At 40.3% G+C, this 21,832-nt stretch overlaps 1 protein-coding gene across 1 annotated transcript; it reads right to left on the bottom strand.

Moving 5' to 3' along the window:
* Nucleotides 1–1,802: 1,802 nt before the first annotated feature.
* LTA4H (leukotriene A4 hydrolase) lies at nt 1,803–15,310 on the bottom strand (the record flags this gene model as incomplete). Its single annotated transcript, XM_079538200.1, has 19 exons — nt 1,803–1,923; nt 2,279–2,383; nt 3,337–3,419; nt 3,977–4,072; nt 4,405–4,459; nt 5,043–5,113; nt 5,424–5,527; nt 5,611–5,755; nt 7,331–7,442; nt 7,554–7,624; nt 8,624–8,647; nt 8,807–8,947; nt 9,257–9,329; nt 10,026–10,078; nt 11,304–11,408; nt 12,093–12,161; nt 12,718–12,838; nt 14,481–14,611; nt 15,158–15,310. The coding sequence occupies 19 exons, from the start codon at nt 15,308–15,310 to the stop codon at nt 1,803–1,805; spliced, it is 1,833 nt and encodes a 610-aa protein (XP_079394326.1).
* Nucleotides 15,311–21,832: the final 6,522 nt, after the last annotated feature.

Below are 21,832 nucleotides of genomic sequence, written 5' to 3'. Positions count from 1 at the left end.
TGAATGAGTACCAGATACCCCCTCTTCCTATTAAAACCTTTTCTGAGAAAATCTCCATTCATTCAGGCACAACTGTCACAGGAGACTGATTATATTTTGGAGTGAATGGAAGGGACAGAGTAATCTGAACTAGAGAAAAATTCCTTTCAGTGAAGTTTCCCACTAGAAGTTATCACTCGGAGGGGCAGCAACAAAAGTCTCACTAAGTGTCTCACTTAAGTCCTTAAGGCAGGAAAGTCTGAGCAGTTTTAGTAGTTTCTTTGCTATTCATTTAATGCTATTTTGGTTCCAAAAAAGCCAGTACCTTTAATGACTTTGTTAAAAGATGTCTGACAGAACATTAATTAAAAAGTTAAGCTCATTTTAGTTAACAGATATATGTAGATTAGATCAGAATGAAAGGACCCAGTATATCTTGATTTAATAAAATCTAACAAGATGCATTCAGGCCTTAATTTATGTTAGAGCTGCTAACAGGAAAAGATGAATCTCCTGGTGAAATACCTAGCTTCATCTACTGGAAAGCCTAATTAAAACTCAGAGAGATATAAATTGAATGAGTCTCCATTTCCATTCTAATTGCAACTATTCACCATAATTTATGTAGCTTTCTTTCTCCTTTAGAATAGCATTTTCGTGCTCTCTGTCACTCCTTGATATGGGGTCATCTCCACATCAACGAATTAAAATTATGCCAACTGATCATTTCCAGGAAAAGTTCTTCTCAAACTCAGTTCACAGAGTAACCCATAGATGGCAGCATTTGCAACGGCTTCACCTCTACTAACAACAATGGGGAGAAACACAGCCAGCCCTCTTCCCGCTTTTAGCCTTATCTCTAAATTGTTATATTAGCATAGAGCAGTTCACAGCCAGAGCTGTTTATAAAATGGAAATATTAAACAAATTCAAAACCACGAAAGAATTAGAAAAACAGAATCAAAGAACATTGTTGGTAGAGACCACAAGGATCATCGAGTCCAACTCCAGGCTCCACACTGGACTATGCAAAATCAATCTGGGCTGAACAAACCTAAGGACCTCAGCTACTCCTCATCTTGCCCTTAGACCCTTCACCATCTTTGTAGCTCTCCTTTGGTCACTCTTCAATAACTTTATGTCCTTCTTGTATTGTGACAACTAAACATGACCAATTAGGTGGGCAACCATGTCATAGAAGGAGATTAAGTTCATTAAATAAGACTTTTTCCGCATGAAGTCATGAGGACTGTTGACCAATGACTGCACTGTCTGCTATTTTACCACAACTCCCAGAATAATCTTCTCCATAACCCTGCCAGGAACCCAAGCGAGACTGACAGGCCCATAATTAGCAGGCTTGTCTTTTTGTATTTCTTGGAAATTACAACAATGTTTGCCAGCTTCCAGTAAATAAGAAAACTATTATTTTGATACAGATCAATACACAGACAAGCGAGCAATAAAAAGATTTATTTTTCAGTTGTCAGATACTTGAAATTCTAATTGTATATTGCTATGAAAGAGAAAGCTGTGCACAAAGAGCCACACTCTTTCCAGGTTTTTAAATCCCATGACTGACAAATGACAACATCTCAGAATTTTTTTTTTTGTGTTCTACCAATTGCTTGCAAAGAAACCCTTCTCCTAGTTCCAAAGATTTAGTGATTTTTGCAGTATTACACGGAGTTGCAAAATAGAAAGTACCAAATTTGATCTAAATAGTACCAAAGCAGCAGAACATTTTACGCCATCATCAAGCATGCATACAAACAGTTTGCAGAATCAGCAATAAGAAATTTTCAAATGAATCAATAAGTTTGTCACTGATCCAGCTTCAAGTCTTTGCCCACAAGCATTGATGTGACTGGGTGCATACAGGCTTTATGCTCCAGGAATGTCTTGACAGCAAGATCTCGAGACTTGTCAAAATTGTAAAGGTCCCTATTAAAAAAAAAACAAAAACCACACTTCATATACTGTTATGAGAAAAGAAAAAAAGACTATGAAAGAAACAAATGACAGTACAATGGCTCAATGAATATTTTCTCAAGGCTTTACTTTTCTCTTGACAGCTTCACATTTAGAGACATACTGGGGCATAAACTTTAACCTATTTAAAAAAAGCCAGAAAGTGGAGAGTGACTCTGAAGATAATCTTGTTTGCAGCATATAGAAAATTCCGTGCTATATCACTATAAAGCATAACATAATGCATATACAATATCTAGAATTACTTATCCTGTTTTACTAAAAATGCCAACAGCGTGAGCTTCCACAACCTGGACATTACTTCTACCTGAACAAGGGTCGAGTAAACTTCATCCTGCCCTGCTCTGTTGCCATTTTTAGAGCCAGAGGAATCGCTTCTTCCCACTTGGACTGGATGCAGAGGCGCAGCCATCTGGAACAAATAAACAAACAAACAGAACTTTCACTTGCTGCAGTTAGTCAGCTTGATTCTGCTCCTGTAAACGCCCCAAGCGGTGCCGCTCATGGGAATGGAATTCTGGCATAATTTCAATATAAAATATTTAGTGTCTGTATGGCATGGTACAAAAGCAGACTTTTCTATGTTATATGAACGAAATGCTTCAACTTTTCTCCAAGATGTCTGATGTTTTTTTCCTGAGGCAATGTATTTCTATTATATTACCGCAGCATCCGCTTGCATCACTCTGAACTGAATTACACAGCACTTGTCACATGGGACCTAGTTATGAAAAAATTCAAAAAATAAAATAAAAAACCTGCAAACAAAGCCTCACTACCAGCTGGCACATATTTGTTTTAAGTATGGGAAAACGATATTGCAAGAAACCAGGGAAATACTGGTTGAAATACTGGTCGAAAATAATTCGTTTTTTAATAAGGAACAAAGACCTCTAAGTTAGAGGTAAAGTAGAATAACCATCGCTCCTGCAAACGTACCCAGTACATAACAAAGGCAAAATATGTGAGTCATCATGATATTTGAAAATGACTATGACCTCAAAGATACATTGTTTTTAAAAGCAAGTGACCTGTTTTAACAATATGTAAATATCAAGTAGAAGCGGTAAGAATTGAGACATGCAACTAAAGCCTCTCCTACCTGTTTAGATACTTCTTTTGATATTTACACTTATTCCAAGAGACAGAAGCTCTGTAATAGCAGGTGCTTGCTCTACTAGACTACATTTGCCCAACTTGTAAGTAACAATACCAATTTGGTAAGCATGCTTACAAGCACATACAAAACATAGGAACAGCTGCGTCAGTTCAATGAAACAGTATGGCTCAAACCATTTATGAAGCAGGGCAATTTGTTTTATGCAAGCATTTAATGCTAGAAAAAGCATCCATACTAGAACAAACCTGAATCGTATTTCAGAATTGCTTATAGCATTGAAGTCATACACTTGCTGCATTCGTTTGACATGTGACAACGGCAGAGGAGCCTGAAAAAGGCAATTGCATAGTCAGAATAAGGCAGAGGCACACCTCAAGCCACATACTTCAAAAATAAACAGGATCGTTCTCGAGAACTGAAGTTACATGGGATTTAAAAACTTTAGCTGATAAACTTGTTCCTTTCACCTTTTCAGAGCATCAGGAAAGGGACAATGAGTAATCATTAGCAAATTCCCGCATTCAGTACTACCAGCCATTTCAAATCTTCAAGTACATTCTGTTTCATTAGCAGCTTTTATAGCTTATTTGCAGATCACAAACTTCAATTATAGAACAAATTCAAGCAACTTCTAATATTCTTTTTATCTTTCAATCCAAAATAGCCCATACATCCCCAGTCAGCTGGAGAACCAAACATAATCAGAGAGGCATGGCTGAACGTTTTAGTGACTATGCACAGTGAGAGCAGGTTATTACAGCAAGACTAAAAAAAGGGAAGGAAAGGGAAGGGAAGGGAAAAAGACAATTTAATTTCAAAGAACATTTGAGCCTCTATGACTGCCTTAGTGATACCAGAAGCAGTACACTCCAGCCATGCATTTACCTCCAGGAGCAACAGTGCCAAGAACTCAATCAACTGATGAGATGATATTCCCTTCAGGTCTGCTGAGCTGAATGAACCCAGATCACTCTCTTTTGCCTAAAAGCAAATAATTTCTTAAGTTTCTAATAGATATTCCTAAACATAAACAGGTGTAACTTCATGTTTGAACATCTGCATATACATGTCACATAGAGCTGGCTGGATGCTTTATTAAAAATGTACTGCACTTCACATACAGAAGCCATAGCAAATTCACAGATTCCACAATGAAAGGCTACTATGCGTAACGCAAAACCTCTGGCAGCAATACTATCATCATTAACAATCTTCGTAAGCAAGTAACAGATTTCAGAAGAGAATGGTTCACCCTGTATAAAGAAGACTATTTCAACGTACAGAGACCTCAGTTAAATTCTTAAACTACTCACTTTGATCCATCTTTGGCTCAAGGCAACACAGGCATTTGTTAGCGTCATATCATACCTGTCAAAGATTATAAAGAAAGGATCACACCTAGGAAACAAGAAGTTTCTGCAATGTTTTTACAAGATGCTTAGGAATTATTTGATTGTGGCTCCACTTCTTTTTTTTTCTTCATTGTAGGCTCCAATTCAATACTGGAATACAATTTACAAACATACTATTCTCATAAAATGTATTTTTGCCTTAGTTATAAGCATTCTGTGCATAAGTGATGCAATCTATTGATCCCTGCACTCCTAAAATGATTGGTTATTTGAGCGCATGATGCTTTATTACTTGCACATTACACAGTGTAGAAGAAAAAAGAATATTGTCGCAACAAACTGTCAAAGAAAAAAGAAAAAAATACCATTCCTGGCAACTTCCAAAGCAAAATGAATTACCAGCGGAATTAAGAAGAAAGCAACTTTAATAAAGCTTTTTTTTCTTCTATAAAACATATATCCTTTTTTTACATAGCACAAGGTCATTTTCTAATAGTACATTTGTAAGAAGACTTTCACCCTGATTACAAACTGTTGTATTATCATTTGGAATATCAGCTTTGGAAGGAATAGACATACTGTAACAAAACGTAGCTTACGTGGGTTTCACAGGTGGCATTCCTGGAGCATGCAGCCAAGAGTTCCAGTCTACTTTATCAAGAATATCTACCTATGAACAACACAAGTTCTTAGTGAATTTTAAGAGTCATTTTTAGACAAAAGCATGCCCTATGAAACCAGTTTCAATTTTTTTTTTTAAAGTACCTCCAACTATCATGCAAAACATTCCAGAAATAGAACAGAGAGCAAACCAACCCACAAACATCATAATGCAAACCCATCTCTGTAAGATTGCAGACTGCATAATATTAAGACCCTGAGATAAAAAGGAGAAAGAAAAAGAACTGGTCCTTAAAGAAGTTAATTCCTGAGTTGTGCCATAGCTTGACATAATCAAAAGGTTTTAAATACTACCCAACCTTATCCTTGAAGTAGGAGTACAAGAACGTCTTCCAGTCGTCGGTTACTATGCTCTTATAAGCAAACTGCTGTATATAAGCCTTCAAGAAGCCCATGAAGACATCTAAGAATTAAAAAGAAACAACCCTTTCAGTGTTTGAAATTAACATGGAAAAGAATTATTTGTGAAGCCTAACTAACGCTTACCTGGTCCTCCAAGAAGTTGCTCAAGGTAAAAAAGCAAAGCAAAGCCTTTCTCATATGGAACAGATGAATAGGCAACATCAGGATCTACTTCATTCAGATTGGGGACAAGGTTACTGATGGGATTTTTATCTCCAAGCGTATTTATCTGCAACAAAAATATAGAAAAATATATTCTTGAAAAAAACATAAATAAATCACAGCTAATCCTATTTATAAAGATATCATCCATCCAAAATAGAGACAGCCTCGTCCCAAATCACTGTCTCAATCTTTTTCTTAAGTTTTCAATCTGTGCAGTTTACTGAACTTCTTCTCATTTTGCTCTAAGAATGTCCAACCACGCATCAAACAAAAAGACATTAGGATCAATTACTTCATGTTCCCAACATTCCTAAGTAGTTAATTACTGTCACGCATGTTGCAATCATGAGAACTTAGGGATTATTTATTATCAAACTACTTGTTTTAAGTAGGTGGCATAAAAGGTTAAAAACAAAAAAACAAGTTGAAATAAAATAGATAAACTGCATTATCAAATAGAGTGAGAGGCAGCTATTTTGACACAGATTGGAAATCTGAAAACTGAAGTTTACCAATGCTACCTAATCTAACAAAATTTATCATCCTTCTTAGATAGTAATAGATTTGCAAAACGTTCAAATATAATTCAGTATACAGGAGAAAAGAAACAAAAATCGTGTATTTGTATTTGGCACTGGTGATTCTGATGGTCATGCTTGCAGATAAGCTTGAGGCTTTAGGGACATAATTCAATGATGGGACCCAGTAGGCTGAACTGATGGTTGGATTGGATGATGTTGAAGGTCTCTGCCAACCTACATGACTCTATAGTTCTTCAATTTTGACAAGCTTTCAGCTGCTTACTAGTAAGTGAACAAGTGACACTACAGTTTATCTATACCCAGTTACAACCAAGAGAAGCTAGAAAGAAGTTCATCCTTATAAAATAGCTCAAAACATTGCAAAAAGCTTTATTTATTTTCTAAGCTAATTACCTTGGGAAGATAACATACCTTGGAATCAAAGTTGGGCATCCTTTAGTAAGAAAATGCTAGGAAAGCTCACATATCTAGACAAGTCTTACTCCTGAGAACAGTGAAATCAGCTTTATTTTAATTACAAGGGCCACTCTGAAAGTAATGCTTCCTACATTGTTATGTTGGCACACAGCATCAGAGGTGGATGTTGGTGGTGTGGCAGCAGAGGTTGAACCTTCCTGCCCACATTCTGTTACATCTTGTTGCCATGAGACAGATGGCAGCAAAGGGGCAGTGTGACAAAACAGCATCTGACAAAGAAGTGCATACGAAGCAAAGGCGTGGAACTGAATTCCTCCATGCAGAAACAAACACACTCGTTGACATTCACTGATGTTTGCTGAGCGTGTATGGAGATCAAACAGTGGATGTGAGCACAGTGAGGCATTTTTTGGGTGATGTGTTCCAGCAGTAGTGACAGTGGGTCACCTCTACTGGTACAGATTTTTAAGAATGCAGCATGCAGGCTCCTGTTTCTTGCCGCCAAAAATGCACAGCTAATGGTGGGGACTATGTTGAAAAACAGTGTTTTCTAGCTGAGAATTTGGTCCATCCAACAGCGTTATTGTGCTTATGGTATCTCTTGCAGTTTCACAGTCTTACTTTCAGAGCAACCTGTGTAGGTGCACACCTAAAGTTAACAAAATCTTGAAGATATTTACCGTATTCTGCAGTTCCCTCCATCCTCCTAAGGCTTTGAAGTGCCTGAACTGCTCACCAAACAACCGACCACCAATCCTGCGTTCCAGATATACAGTATGCCCCTCATTCAGCCTGGAAACATACTGATAATGTCAGCAGTGGTAGGATGACAAAATGAATTTCACTATTCTCCTTGCAGATTTTTTAATATATATTTTGCCTTGTGCTGAACATGATACCTACCAGAAATGCTCCCATGTTTTGTTTGTTACCAAGTTTCCTGTCCAACTGTGAGAGATTTCATGAGCAATAACCTAAAACAGAAAAAGACAGATTTACCTTTTAGACTCTCCTGAAAACAAATCCCAACAGAAAGGAAAAATCCTAGCAGGATTACTGCACTACATTCCCAAGGTCAACAGATAGTCAAAGATCTGTAAGTTTTTCCATATAAACATCAGTTGGAGGACTAACCCTATGCAATCAAACCATCATGAGAAATAATTCTGAATCTGTAGCTTGCAAATCAGAGCCACACTGATCAACAAAAATAATTCTTCTGATAGAACTGTTCAGGTACTTGTTTGTGAAATCACATTACAGAGCACCGGATACATGTCAAGTAATGGACTAATATTACTTCCTCACAAACCTGTTTGTCTGCTGCAGGGCTGGGATGTTCTAAAGAAGCAAACAAGAAGAAAACAGTTGCCCCCTTGAAGGATAATGATGAACGATACATTAAAAAGTACCCATGTCTAATATTTCAGTGCTCTTGGGACAACCATCACATAAGGAATCATATTCATTTTTTAAGGCAGTGTATCAGTCTAGTAGAGAGACCTATCAGATAAAACAGCTTCCAGAGTACTCAACTTACTGGACAAAATTAGAATTTATTCAATTTGTACTCATGATTTTCACTTTGCAAGTAAGTCATACACAGTGCAAGTTCTAACTCATAGAGGCAAGTATACTGAAGAAGTTGCCTACAAACAATTTAGAAGAAAGCAACTTAGCTGTGATTTTTAAATGTATCAACGTTCCTATATAATACAGGACAGGAAAAAAAAAGCTACTGAGCAGCTGACTTCAGTCCCCTATATATTAAGGAGGATAAGTCATTTTCATCTGTTCATCATGCATAATGGTTATTTTAGAATTTAAACACACTGTGTAAGACTTTTTGTATCACTGTTAACTTTTAATTCTCCTCATGAACAAGAGACTAAGTTTTCAGATATTCAATAGAAAGCTTAGATGCAAATTCAAGCTATATTCTAATTGAAGACATGAACTTATTTTGCACTTACATTTGATAGAGATCGATCACCTGCCTACAAAAGAAAAAAAAAAGGCAACTGTCATTTCAGGTAAAGCTCAAAATATACCACACAAATCTTTCTGGACAAAAGATGGCCTGCAGATAAACATCCATCATATGATGGATGAGTAAACTCTAAGGAAAGCTTGACCTTCACCATTGTTACACTTACCAATAGGGTTGGAGTTACAAAAGTAAGGCAAGGATTCTCCATACCACCATAAGGAAAAGAAGGTGGTAAGACTAACAAATCATACTGTCCCCATACATAAGGTCCTGCTAAATCTTCAGCTGTTTGCAGCATAGCTTCAGTCTGAAAGAAGAATTCATATTAGTTTATGATACGATTTCTAACTACAAACACTAGAGACGTTATAAGCTACTGACCACACACTGCATTCTCTCTCATCTCGGAATGTCCCACATGATAAACAAGTAAAACACTGTGCAGCAATAATTATGTTTAGTAATAGTTCTGTGTTGTACTAGAACAGCAGCATTTTTGGGGTAGGAAGAGGAGAAAGCAGGGCTACAGATGAACAAAACTCTAAGCTACATCCTGTTCCTTTTTCAATACTAAGTAAAACAATTAGTTTAGAAAACATTTTTGTTAATTACCTACCTCAGCAAATTCGTAGGCTGATTTATCCACCAGCTCCTTTTCAGCCCACACCAGTGTCCTTGGACCAATCTTTCTGTTGGAAGTGAAAATGCCAGTGAGAACACTATGAACCGGAAAACATTCTATGGGAAACTAACACAGAAAGCACACGTTGATGTGCTCATGGGTAACCCATGATGTTCAAGAACTTTGTTACAGAATCTTCCTCTCCTTTTTCTCTCCAATGCTGAAGTGACACTGGAATCGGCTTCAGAAAACAAAACAAACCACAGCCATCTACAGGACTAATAAATAGGGAATGCATTTACAGACATTAAAATGCTGCTAAGGCCTAATTCGCGGGCATTATTACTGGTTGGATTAACACATCCTGAAGGCTGAAGCCTTCATTTTCTGTCTTTTGTACAACAGTAGGCTTACTTGTTACTAGAGAAAAAAATACATTTTTCCTTGAGCTAAAAGAAGCTCTCAGTGGCTCCAATCAGCTCTAAAATCTTCATAGTTGATCTTAATGCAAAAGTATACTGAATAGGAAAATAATGCAAGAGTGAATCAAGATTCCAGTAAGGTGAAGTACTGTAGAACAATTCAGTTTCAGGATGAAGTTCACTTCCTCACAGGTTCACTGAACCTCTCAGACTTTTAAAAACTAGAAATTTGATCAAGTGACCAAAGAAAAATTCATAAAAATAACGACAACAAAAATAAAACCTGTGAATATTTTTTTCTTAACCGCTATTAATATTTATACTTTGTGAGATTCACTCACCTGCTTTCTAAATCTCCAACCACTAAAGCAATTAAGTAGGAAGGTATGGGAACCTAAAGGAGAACATTAAAAAAAAAAATTACATTATTTAATACAAGCTGCCGACATCATTGATTCAAGCAAAATAAAACAATGGTACATAAGGTAAGTGTACATGTTTCCTCTATAGCTTTTTGCCTTACATTATTACAAAGGTACTGTTATTTCTCTCCAAATGATATTTCTTCATCTACAAGTACTTGTTCCATTTATCTTTCATACAAAGGACACCATTTTTTTTAAAGTGTTATTTCTGCTTGAAAAGGAAAAAAAAAGAAATCTGTAGCTATAAAGGCATACAAAAAAACATCACTTCTTTGGTAAGCATTCAAAAGAAAGTCAGTTTTCCAAATGAATTCCAGTACCATTAAGTCATATTTGTTTTCATTTCACATATTAAGACAACATATTCTGGAAAAGATTTAAGTTCATTGACTTGTGTTATAGAGAGGTTATTAAAAGATTAATAACAAATTCCCACATTTTGATGCCTGATAAGTTAGGATCAAGTTCTGAAATGACTTCAACTCTCAACAGCTTTTGTGTCATAAATCCATTTTACAAAGATTGCTCTCCACAACACTTCTCCCAGGCCAGGATCAAAGGAACAAAAAAGTGATTCTAGGTAAGCTCAACATATATACATATCCAAGAATTCGATGAATCTGACGTTATAGGTTGCACAAGTCCACTCGACTTAGCAGCAGCGTATTTCTAGATAACGTACAACGAACACCAAAGCCTTATACACTAGACCAAGAGCATAAAATGTTTTTGGCTCTACAGAGCAGGTACAACACTGTACTGAAGCTCACAGATGAAGGAACTACTTGTTTTCCTCTCTTTTCTCAGGTTTCACACAGCAGCCAAATCAGTCCAACAGCAGCTGCAGTTCAGAGGTTCCACTCCTCTCTCCAGCCACCCAAGCCCATCTCACCATGCCCTTACTCAGACCTTCACTCATCCAGATCATTTCCCTTTGCTTAATTGTTTTTCCTGCCTGTTGAGCAATATGAACTAGGCTCACTAGGAGATCCCACAAACACCAGGACTGTAGCCTATAACGTTGTGAGAACAAAAGCCAGGAGAATAAATTGAGACAGCCACGTTAGGAACAGTGGAATCATTGAACTAGCTGCACTACATAACGAATCCGCAATCTTTAATTAGTTGGAGATGCTTTCCATGAAAGCAGTAAGACCTAAGGCAGGCCTTTACTTACTAGCCTGTAGCACTTACATTCTGACTGAATCTGTAAATCTTCCGACTGCTGTCCTCTGGGTCAGGCATCTCTCCATCACGACCAGCACTCATAAGAGCCACCAACTCTTTGGGAACAGAGATCTGAAAGAAGGCATTGCAGCCATGAGGAACTCAGCTGGCATACAGTGTTACATAATATACTAGAAGCAGCTGGAGCAACGACAGTAGCCCAGATGTGTCCTATTGGAAAACTTTCCCCCTCAAATTGAAAATGTTGCTTCAGGGGCTGGTAATACTGAATTAACCAAAAGGACGACCTTCAACAAGTGTTCAAAGTGTCACTTTCTTTTGGCTACTGATCATTATAGTGCACGTCTCCCTTCTTGCTTCTTTAAAGCAACCAGATTATTTACACCAACACTGCAAAGATACCCCAGCTATGCACCAGAACACGCAATTACTTAATGCACACAGGAAAGCCATTTCAAGTTTTTTACTTTACAGCACTTTCTGTTGTTTTGCTCTCAGATTTGCCAGATTTAAGAAGATTCTTTTTTCTACTCCAATACTTTTTTCTCTTTTTAAAAATAAAGATACATGTGAATGATGAAAAGATGTATATTAATAAAATGGTAAAGCCAGAGAAATGTCACAGTGAAGACACACAGTTTTTTGCCTCTTACAGTAAGTTAAAAGTCAATATTCTCTGTTTTCATTTCAAGCCACTGATTTTTTTTTTTTGGCAGCTACCACAAATAAGTAAATAAAAACCACACACTGTAATGTTTGTCTTTATTTAGACAAACCTATCTTAGGTTCACCTACCTCAGCATAGTACGTTAGTTTCACAGCAGGTGTGTCTTGGCAAGGAAGAATGGCTCTGCAATGGTTAGCCTAGACAAAAAAAAATAAAATAAAAAATCAGCTAAAATGTAACTATTTTCCCCTGCACAAAGGACTGGAAATAAATCAAATTTATGTATTATACTAGAAATCTGTACATCTTCTGCAGAGAATTAACCGCAAACCAATACTTGGTGATTTGTAGCCTATGGTAGTTTTCATAAATAAGGATTTTTTAAGGAAATAATGGTAGGTAAGACATCAGAACCACATGTGTTGGTTGAAAAGGACTGGAAGACCCATTCTAAATGTTCCTGTTTGCACAGCAGGCTTGGACCAGCTGACATCCAGGGGTCCCTTCCAACCCTACCATTCTGTAACTAGACGTTTTTCAACAAGAATGCTGGAGGGAATAAATCAGTTCTGGACTTAGTAAATTGCAAACATATAATAAACTCCCAGCAATATGCTGACTGCAGTGTTTTTGTTTACAGCCTTTGACACATGCAGTTATAGGCTGCTGTACTTTCCCCTATTAGACCTATTCCCCTGCTCAGAAACTGAGGGAATTACAGGAATACATAACAAACAACTAAGAAACATCAACCTGGCACTGGCTGAAGAGAAATGGGTGTTTCTTCCCGGAAGTTTGCTCTGGAGTAAACCACTGGAGAGCTGAAGACTTTGGAGAGCTTTCAAAGGAAATTTCAATAATTGCTTCTTGTCCCCTGTACAGTAAAGAACACTGTCAGTTTTGACATGAGTTGCAATCGCTTCTGAAATTTCTCTACAAAGCTTTCAGGAAAACAGTCTGCCATACTGTCTCAGAAGCACTGAGAACAGTAAGAACAAACAACTTCCCTTTTTTAATTATGACAGTGAAAGTCATTTGTTTTATTTCAATTTTAACACCACACGATGCTTCCATTCTCCTTTTCTATAGTTCATGGAGAATGAAGATGACTTCTTTTCACTCCTTAAACCAGCTAAGTTTGTAGTTTCCCCAAAACTATGTAAATATAAAAAACCTCAATGCAATAACTAAACAAAAAAGCATATATAAGAACATGCACACCATAATAATGAAGGATTTGAACATTCTTCAAATGCAACCCTTAAGAAGAAAATTGCTATAATTAATAATTTCTGCACAGAGAAGTACTTGCATCTGTTACCTGAAAGTTACAGGCTATACAAACTGCTCTTGGGAATTAACAAACCAAACATATCTCAGCACAAAATCCAGGTAATCAGTGCTGTTGAATACCAGATAAACTGACCAGGTACACATATCTAATTTATAACTAACATTCCAAAGTACGTATCTGAGAGCAAAAGAAAAAACAATCTGTACTATCATAAGGCACACATGCTCACTGAACAGTCAGCCTTTCAGTTGAAATTCTTCACTTTCCTATCATCGCTTTATTTTGATTTCCAAGGAAGACTATGCCTAACATGAGATTATAAATGCTTACAAGAAAGATTAGTCTCTATTTGTGACTTTATTGTTGCTACAGTGAAAAAAACCAGATCGAAGCCAAACAAAAGAAACAACTCTCTGTATCTCCACTGTCACCTATTTGTTCGAGGACTTAATTCTTCTAGTTTGACATTCATTCACAAGCATTTCCCCAGAAGAGACAGATGCCTTATTACATTCCTTTTTCTTCCACAATATTACAGATTAAAGATGAGTTCATAGAGACAGGAAGCATTTTGTTTCTTATTGTTTCGTATTCAATTTCCTGGACAATTTAATTCAAACGAAAGGACCTCTCCATAACTCACAGCTTTGGGCTCTAGCAGGTGAGATGGTACGGAGTATTAACAACACAGCAAACTGCCAAAAATGTATCAACTTGGCAATGGTTTTTTATTTCATGCTACTTAGAAGAAGTAGATTACAGTTACAAGCCCCTCTTTTCATTCTACTTGGGCTAGGTAACACAATAAAGATTTTGATATTTGAGAACACATTGGTATCTAATCCCAGGTGTAACCTGTAGTTTTTAGGTAACATGGGGTCCTTTGCATAAAGGAAAGGAAAACAGTCTGTATTTCCGCAGGCTTCATCCTGCAGCAACTCATCCAGAGTGCAGACAGCTGAGCAAGGAGGACTCCTGCAGAGGAGAAGCACCAAAACACTCCACCATCCCATCATGAAACCCTGGATGTGGGTACAGACTCCTAAAGGTTTGCCTTTCTACTGAAGGCCAAATATGAAACTCACCGACAAGATCACATAGCAATGAAACTCACCACTCCAACACGTCCCTTTGCAAGCTTTACCCAAAGACTCCACAAGCAGAAAAGCAGCTTATGCAGCATGCTTTGGAAAGCATTTGAAAGAGCAGGCACAGGGCATACCTTCTCATCTCGAAGGGGAGCGTGATTTCCAGCGGGGTCCCCTTGAAGCTGTGCTTTTCCCCAAAAGCAAATTTTGCATCCTGTCCGTTTGCAGTCACTTTAAATATCTGGACGTCTTTTGTATCCAAAACCTGGAAGGAACTGAGTAGCGTTAAGGACTGGCACGGCCTTCCTCGTTACCTCTGTACCTTAAACACGAGTCTGCCTGAAGAGGGAAGCATTTACATTTCTCAGGCAGAAATAGGGAGGCAAAGCAAGCACGCTGGGCGCTGGGAACTGAAATCTGAGGACAGCAGTGCTGAGGTTAAAGGCTGGAAGGGGAGTCTGCAAGGAAACCAAGCATACAAATCCCAGGAGACCCAAACCTGGCTTTGTTTAACTTATATAAAGCTCACGAGGCTCGCACTTTCAATTGCATACTCTGCGAAAATAACTGGCAAAGGAAAGAGCCGTAAGCGCAGCGTTCTAATAGCTTATTCCCACTCCTTCGCCATTTTAAGGTGAAAACACCGCGTCCCCTCGGGGACGACACGAAGGGAAGAGCAGACAGAGCGGCGATGCGGCGGCCGGGGCTAAGAAACGGAAGAGCCGCGGCGCTCCGAGCTGACCCCGCACCCCCACGCTGGGCCCGCCCGCAGCGCGGCGGTGGTCGCTCCCGCCCGCCCGCCCGCCGTTACCAGGCAACGCAGCGCGTCCCGCTCGGCGCGCGCGGTGAAAGCCGCCGTGCCCCGCAGCGCGTGCGCGCCGAAGTCCACGCGGCAGCGCAGGTGGAGGTGGCGCGTGAGGCAGCAGGAGGGCGACGCGAAGGAACTCGGGTCCGAAGCCGCCATCGCTCGCACGCGCTCTGCGCCCCGAGCGGCAGTCGCGGGCCATGCCGCCGTCACCGTCACCGTCACCGCCCCGCCCACCGAGGGCAGGAGCAGGGCGGCGCGCGGGGCTCTGGGAAGCGTGGTTTTGCGGTCGGTCGGAGGGGGCTTCGGCAGCGCGCGGAGAACTACAATTCCCATAGCGCATCGCGGGAAAAGGGGGGGGGAAGGCGAGGCGAGTGTGGAAACGTAACCGAACGAATGGAAGCAGAGCACAGCATACGGGGAAGGGATGTAGCGGTAGCTGCGAGAACGCCTTCCGTACAGTTCCTCGTTAGTATAGTGGTAAGTATCCCCGCCTGTCACGCGGGAGACCGGGGTTCGATTCCCCGACGGGGAGGTACGTGATTTTTTCTTCCCCTTCCATATAAAAAGTAATCCTTTGTGAAATCAAGGCTGCAGCTGCTGAAAAAATAAAAGCCTCCTGGAACAGTACCCCAATTTTGGGAAACAGATATGTACAGAAGAAAATTATTCCAGTCCTCTTTGTCCACCTCTGTCAGGACTGGATGGACTGCCTGATTTGTGGTACAGCCTGCTCAGCTACTTATTTGAACTAGCGTGCGGGAGTGTACTTTTGTACTTAAACAGCTCAAACAGCTTTTGCAGGTGAAAGCCCTTCCCCTGAGAATGCATACAAATATTGAATCAGCGGTGTTATAGTTGTATGTAAATGACTAATTAATAGTAAAGAGGATGGACTTGAAAAATTACTAACTGTGCAAGTTTTGTGTACGGGTACAGCATAGATAGGCAGTGCTGTTTGGTGTGCTTGATTTGTGGGAAACCACCAAGCACCCAGGCTTGTGCAAACGTGAGATAAATAATCACATGCTCAGGAGAAGCATTGCTTATTAACCTATTGCACATGAACAGTGAGTCTGCTTTTTGGACATAAATGTGGTAAGAGTGAAGATTAGTTCTGACACAAGGTTTGGCAATGCAGGGTGACTGCTCCTGGCAGGACATTGCAGAACCCACGGGTGTGAAATGCAGGCTGCAGAGCATAACCCCCAAACTGTCGTGCACAGGAAGGCAAAGGCCATGGGGCACCTGGAGCACCTCACAGCCTCAGCTGGGTGCAGCCTTGAGAGGACAATGCAAGCAACATGCAAGGAAGAGGCGAGCATCTTCTTCAAGCACACAGGAGCTTCGCACAAACCTGCTCTAGAGCATCCAAGTAGACCGACTGAGATCAGCCCAGCAGGAGAAGAAGGGGATCTCAGCAGGCCTATTGCTTGCGTGTATTGCAGAAGGAACAAAAACTGATCTCTGTTTTGCAATGTCTAAATATTCTTCCATGCCCTCTTCCCTTTCTCAAAATCTGCACACATGCCATTGGAAGCTGAAAGAAAGTGCTTATCTGTTTATTTCAAAGCTGAGAATGGACCATAAAATAAGATCTAAGAAGCATTTAGTAGCTCATATATGTTGGCATCAAGTCAGGCAATTTCAGCTGTCATAAAGCGATAATGGATTAGAAGAGCAATTCCTTACAAACAGAAATATGCTGACAATGCTTTGCAGGCATAAAAAAATCCTGCAAGCACTTCCAGACCTGCTTAGTCAGGGTTCCTGTGTTCACATTATGCAGGGCACATGCAGAGCTACATAAGAGACAAGCTGTTGTACAAGTGCAGCTTCTACAGTCCTAGAGAACCAGTCTCCTTGAAGCATGGGCAAAGGTAAAAGGAAGGGCGCCGTGAAGGATTTTACAAGGCTGGCCCATTTTCACCTTACCAAACGTTCAGTGCACACTGCTGGCTCATGTTCAGCTTCTCATCCACCAGGACCCCCAAGTCCTTCTCCACAGGGCTGCTCTCAAGGAGATCTTCCCCCAGTTTGTAAAAAAAACCTGGGATTGTCCTGACCCAAGTGCAGCACCCTGCACTTGGCCTTATTGAACCTCATTAGGTTTCCGTGGGCCCATTTCTCCAGCCTGTCCAGGTCCCTCTGGATGGCTTCCCTTCCTTCCAATGTATCAACTGCATTGCTCAAGTTGGTGTCAACTGCAAACTCGCTGAGGGTGCACTCCATGCCATCGTCTGTGTCACTGATGAAGATGCTGAAGAGCACTGCTCCCAAGACTGCTCCCTGAGGGACACCGCTTGTGACTGGCCTCTGCCCTGGCACAGAACAACCCTTTGGCTGCATCGAGCCAGCCAATTCTTAATCCATCGAACAGTCCATCCTTCAAATCCACACCTCTCCAATTTAGGAATGAGAAAACACGGGTTCATGAGAACTAGGGAGTTTTATGTTGTTGGTGTCTCCGAGGGACCTTTTAAACTTGAAAATGAGAGTAATATGTTCATGTTTTAAGCCAAGTTGAAAATAAGCTCTGGCAATTAATTGTTCTAAGAGACACATAAACATAATGAGCTGCCAAAAACATGCTAATTGCTTTGTCACTCAAAAAGAACCTAATAAATAAAGGGAGATCGGTTAAAGCAGAATAAAAAAAGCATTTCTATAAATGCTCTGCAGGACTGACAGAAAGAACAGACCCAGGAAGACATGCACCACATTGGGTGCTGTTGTACTGTGTTGTGTGGGTGTCAGTCAGGAAAGGTTTGTCTGTTGTTACCAAAACTTCCGAATTTTGCAATGGTCAGAGTTGTGGTTGTTCTGTATTTCTTCATATGTGAGCACATTTAAAGCAAGAAACAAGTAACCCTGAAATAATGGCTTGCTGTTTTTGATAAAATTATTTGGCTTTTATTTCTTTTGATTCAAAAAATGGTTGATAATCACAAAGGCAGAAGGGATGACAAAAATGCCATGAAAGGCAGGAGTTTTTTCTGTAGTGAATGCAGAACAACAGGCATATTTGAAGGGCATTCCACCCTCTCTTAGTGTTATAAGATGTGCAGCAAAAGGGTTTCTCTGAGGCTGTAAAATTCAGCATTTTCAAAGTCTAATGGGCGCTGTGGTCTCCTTGAGCACAAAAAGCCCTGTCTGCCCCCCACCAGCCCTATGATGGGGCTAGCCCTGGATCGCTCCTGGAAAAACATCTGCATAAGGACAACAGCTGGTCTATGGGCACTGCCACCATCTCTGCTTGCCTCACATGGGACTGTGGGGCTGCACCCATTTATCTCGCTCTAATTAAGATTAAGAAGCAACAGTTCAAATGTTGGTCCAACCAGTTTATTACAAATCTTAATCAGGGAGATGGGGAAGGAAAGGAGGGCGATGGAAAAAATAGGAAAGAAGCAAGAATTGCATAAAGTGGGGATAGTCACCACCAAGATCCAGCAGCAGTCCCATTGCATGCCATCCCAACGGTCCGAGGCAAAAGTGCAGGGGGAGAGCAGCAGCAGCATGACCAGCCTTGGGCAGCGAGCAAGTAGCAGGAAGAAGCCGCAGGGTGAGACTGGGAGAAAGCAGCAGGACTCAGGTAGCAGGCCCAGGAGAGTCCGTCAGCATGCAGGCATTCTGTAGTGAGAGACCTGATGGCAGACAGCTTTGTTCTGCTTCTTCAGCATGCAGGCATCATGTTGTGAAGAATCTGTTGTCAGAAACTTTTTGGGGAAGAGCAACAATAGCATGGCCAGCCCCAGGCGGGAAGATGGTGCAGCACAGAGCAATTCCAGCAGGGAGAGAGGCAGGTCTTCCCATATCAGAAAACCCCTTCTTCTTCATGAGGAATTTGTTGCCAGAAAACCTACTCTCATGGTTGTAGGTCCCCTTTTTATCCTTCTTCTTCTTCCAACGCGGCATTCCTGGGCACCGGGTAAGAGTAATGTGCAGTACCCCCTGAGAGGGCTATCTCCCTCAAGATAAGACCACACAGAAGACTGCTTCCCAGCCATTAATCTGCAGTTTATCTCTCTTTCATTGCCCCTGGCCTTGTCCATCTGTGTCCCTCAGACAAAGGATTTTGCAACCCTTGCCCAGGACTTGTCTATCAGTGTTCTCCAGACACAGGATTTCTCAACCCTGGTCAAGGACTTGCTTGGACTCATTCATCTGTGTCCCCAGCAAGCTTCGAGGCACTGGCATAAAATAATAATCTCTTACACCATTGGAGACAGTGGCAGCAGGGTGTCCCCAGCCTCCAGGAGCAGCCATCTCCCACAGAGCGTGATGTGGGGTCTGCAAGCACAACGTGCTGCTGAGGAATGAATGATCGAACCCTTTCATGTCCGTTTTCCAGGTCTGGATCTCCAGGTGGTGCATGTTGCTGCAGCCCTGTTCAGATCAGCACAGCAACACTAACGGAAGCCAGGTGCAGTGCTCCCATACCCACCAAACAAAAGCCACCCAGGCCAGCATCAGGCATTCAATCCCAACGCATACTGAAGTTTTATGACTCCTCCAGACTCCTTCAGACTAGCCTGGCCTCTTTCTATGTTAGCTTATAATATGGATAAATTAATTGTCCGCTGTTTCTCCATTAGCTCTTAACATATTGAGTTATCACTATTCAAGCGTAATGATTTGCAGGGAACTTTATGCTTTTTCTACATGGATAATAATGGAGCCTGAGACAGGTGGGAAATATTTTAAACAACGTTTTATTAATAGTTTATCCTTTATTTATTTTTGAGCAGCTTCAGAAGGCCTAGAAGACCTATTTTACTTCTGCTGGATTATTTTTTTTTTCTGAGAAAGAGTGTTTCTCAGTCCTGTTGTCACCACAGAAGACTTCAAACATTTCATACAGCTGTATTTCCACATTTCAGATGATCTGTTAAACATAATTTCCCTCATCCTTCCTTTCATACAGAAGGAATCTGTTTTGTAATTTTTTCACTTCCTACTTCTTATCTGATTGTTAAATACTTCTGCACAGTCTTTTAAAACCTTCCATGTTTCTAGACATGTGCACAGCTGACACCACCAGGATGAGGAGCTTGAGCTTTTGGACACTCTGCTTAAGGTACCATAGAGTGTCTCAGTTATTTCAGAACTTAAGCATCCAAAAATCATGATGCATATTTGAAGACATTAACCCAAATTTTGGTATATACTATGAAGTAACTAACATTAAAACTGTAATTTAGAGAGCTTTTATTTGCATTTCAACACACAATTCATTTTTACCTGCTCAAGGTGAGAAGTTTATTTTCCTCTCCAGAGGCTGTTATTTAGCTGTGTACAGTTTGACGTCCTCAGTGTGTCATCGTGCCGCTAACAGTTTCCAACAAAAATCCATGCAATGCAGTTATCTTTTCTTAATTTGAGCCTGCTCAGCATTTTGTTGTTTGCTTTTCAAACGTTTTCCTTGAAAAAGGTTTTGAAATCTCTTGGATGGCAACACTTCCTCTTTGTATCCATGTTATTCACACTTACCAATGGTGGTTACAGCAACCTTCTCCATCTGAGAATTGTAGTGCACACATAGCTTAAGTTAACGTACAGACAGATTGTAGGATGCAAAGAAATTGCCTGTGTTTTCTAGGTATCTACAGCTATTATTGGCTTCATAATCCTTCCATATTATTCCTTTTAAAGCATCTTCTGCTGAGTGTTTGGGCCCTTTCTGTGGTTTGAGATACCAAGGAAACAAGCTCATGCTAAATCTTAAATATTGGAGAATCACCACTGAAACAAAAGGGATGGTATAGATATTTAACACAAAGCACGTTCGTAAGTGCTTTGCTTGAACAGAACCTGGATTCTATCCTCATGCAGAATAAACTCCATAAGCACAAAAGGGGCTTTTATTTCTGTTATTTAGCATCTGGAGGTTTCCAAGAGGTGGTTTCATGTCTGTTTTTATAGGATTCAGCTTTAAGTGACCTTTTCCCTGGCCATCAATACAAACTGACCTCTGGATAAACTCATGGTGTTGTTTTAGGGGTAAGAGCGATGTTTAATTGTGCCTGGATCTGATGCTGGCTCCCACCCACATGCACAGAAATGCATCAATCTCCTCCTGCTTCCGTGTGAAGCAATGGCTTCAGTGTAACATGCAGTAACTAGGCCCTGGAGTTTATTGTCAGGCCAATAGTTTACAACTCTAGATTGCTAGATTGGATTTGCTGCCCATCCTTTTTCTTTTTACCTGAATTTGCTTCTGTGAGCCTTTTTGATTCCTCTGTAAGATGTGCAATCCTTTTGCATGTAATTATCTAGATGTAATTATCCCTTACATCCAATTTCAGAGCAGAAATGCAAACCAGAGGATGAACATAAGCAGAAACTAAGTAATTGTGCAAGAAAATACCGTATTACCCAAAGGCTTTGGCAAAAAACAGAAGTCTTTCCATCTCTTCCAGAGGTGCCTTTACTCAAAAGTAGAGCAGAGAAGAAATATTTACTAAATAGCAAAAGCCACCATTAGGGTTTTGGAAGGAAAATGTAATCACGTACTTCCTTCTTCCTGGTCAGTGTGACAGTATCTCTCTGTACCTCATATATTTACAAGGTTGCAGAAGGCTGGCTTACTTCTTCTGCCTAGTTTACTGCATTCAGATTTTCTGCAGAATTCTCCTATTAACACAGCACCAAGTAGTGGAAATGTTTATAAACCATTTG

The sequence above is a fragment of the Tetrao urogallus genome (genome assembly GCF_951394365.1).
Source record: "Tetrao urogallus genome assembly, chromosome: 1".
NCBI lineage: Eukaryota > Metazoa > Chordata > Aves > Galliformes > Phasianidae > Tetrao > Tetrao urogallus.
The sequence above is the reverse complement of the archived record's forward strand: the minus strand, read 5'-3'. Positions and strand labels throughout refer to the sequence as shown.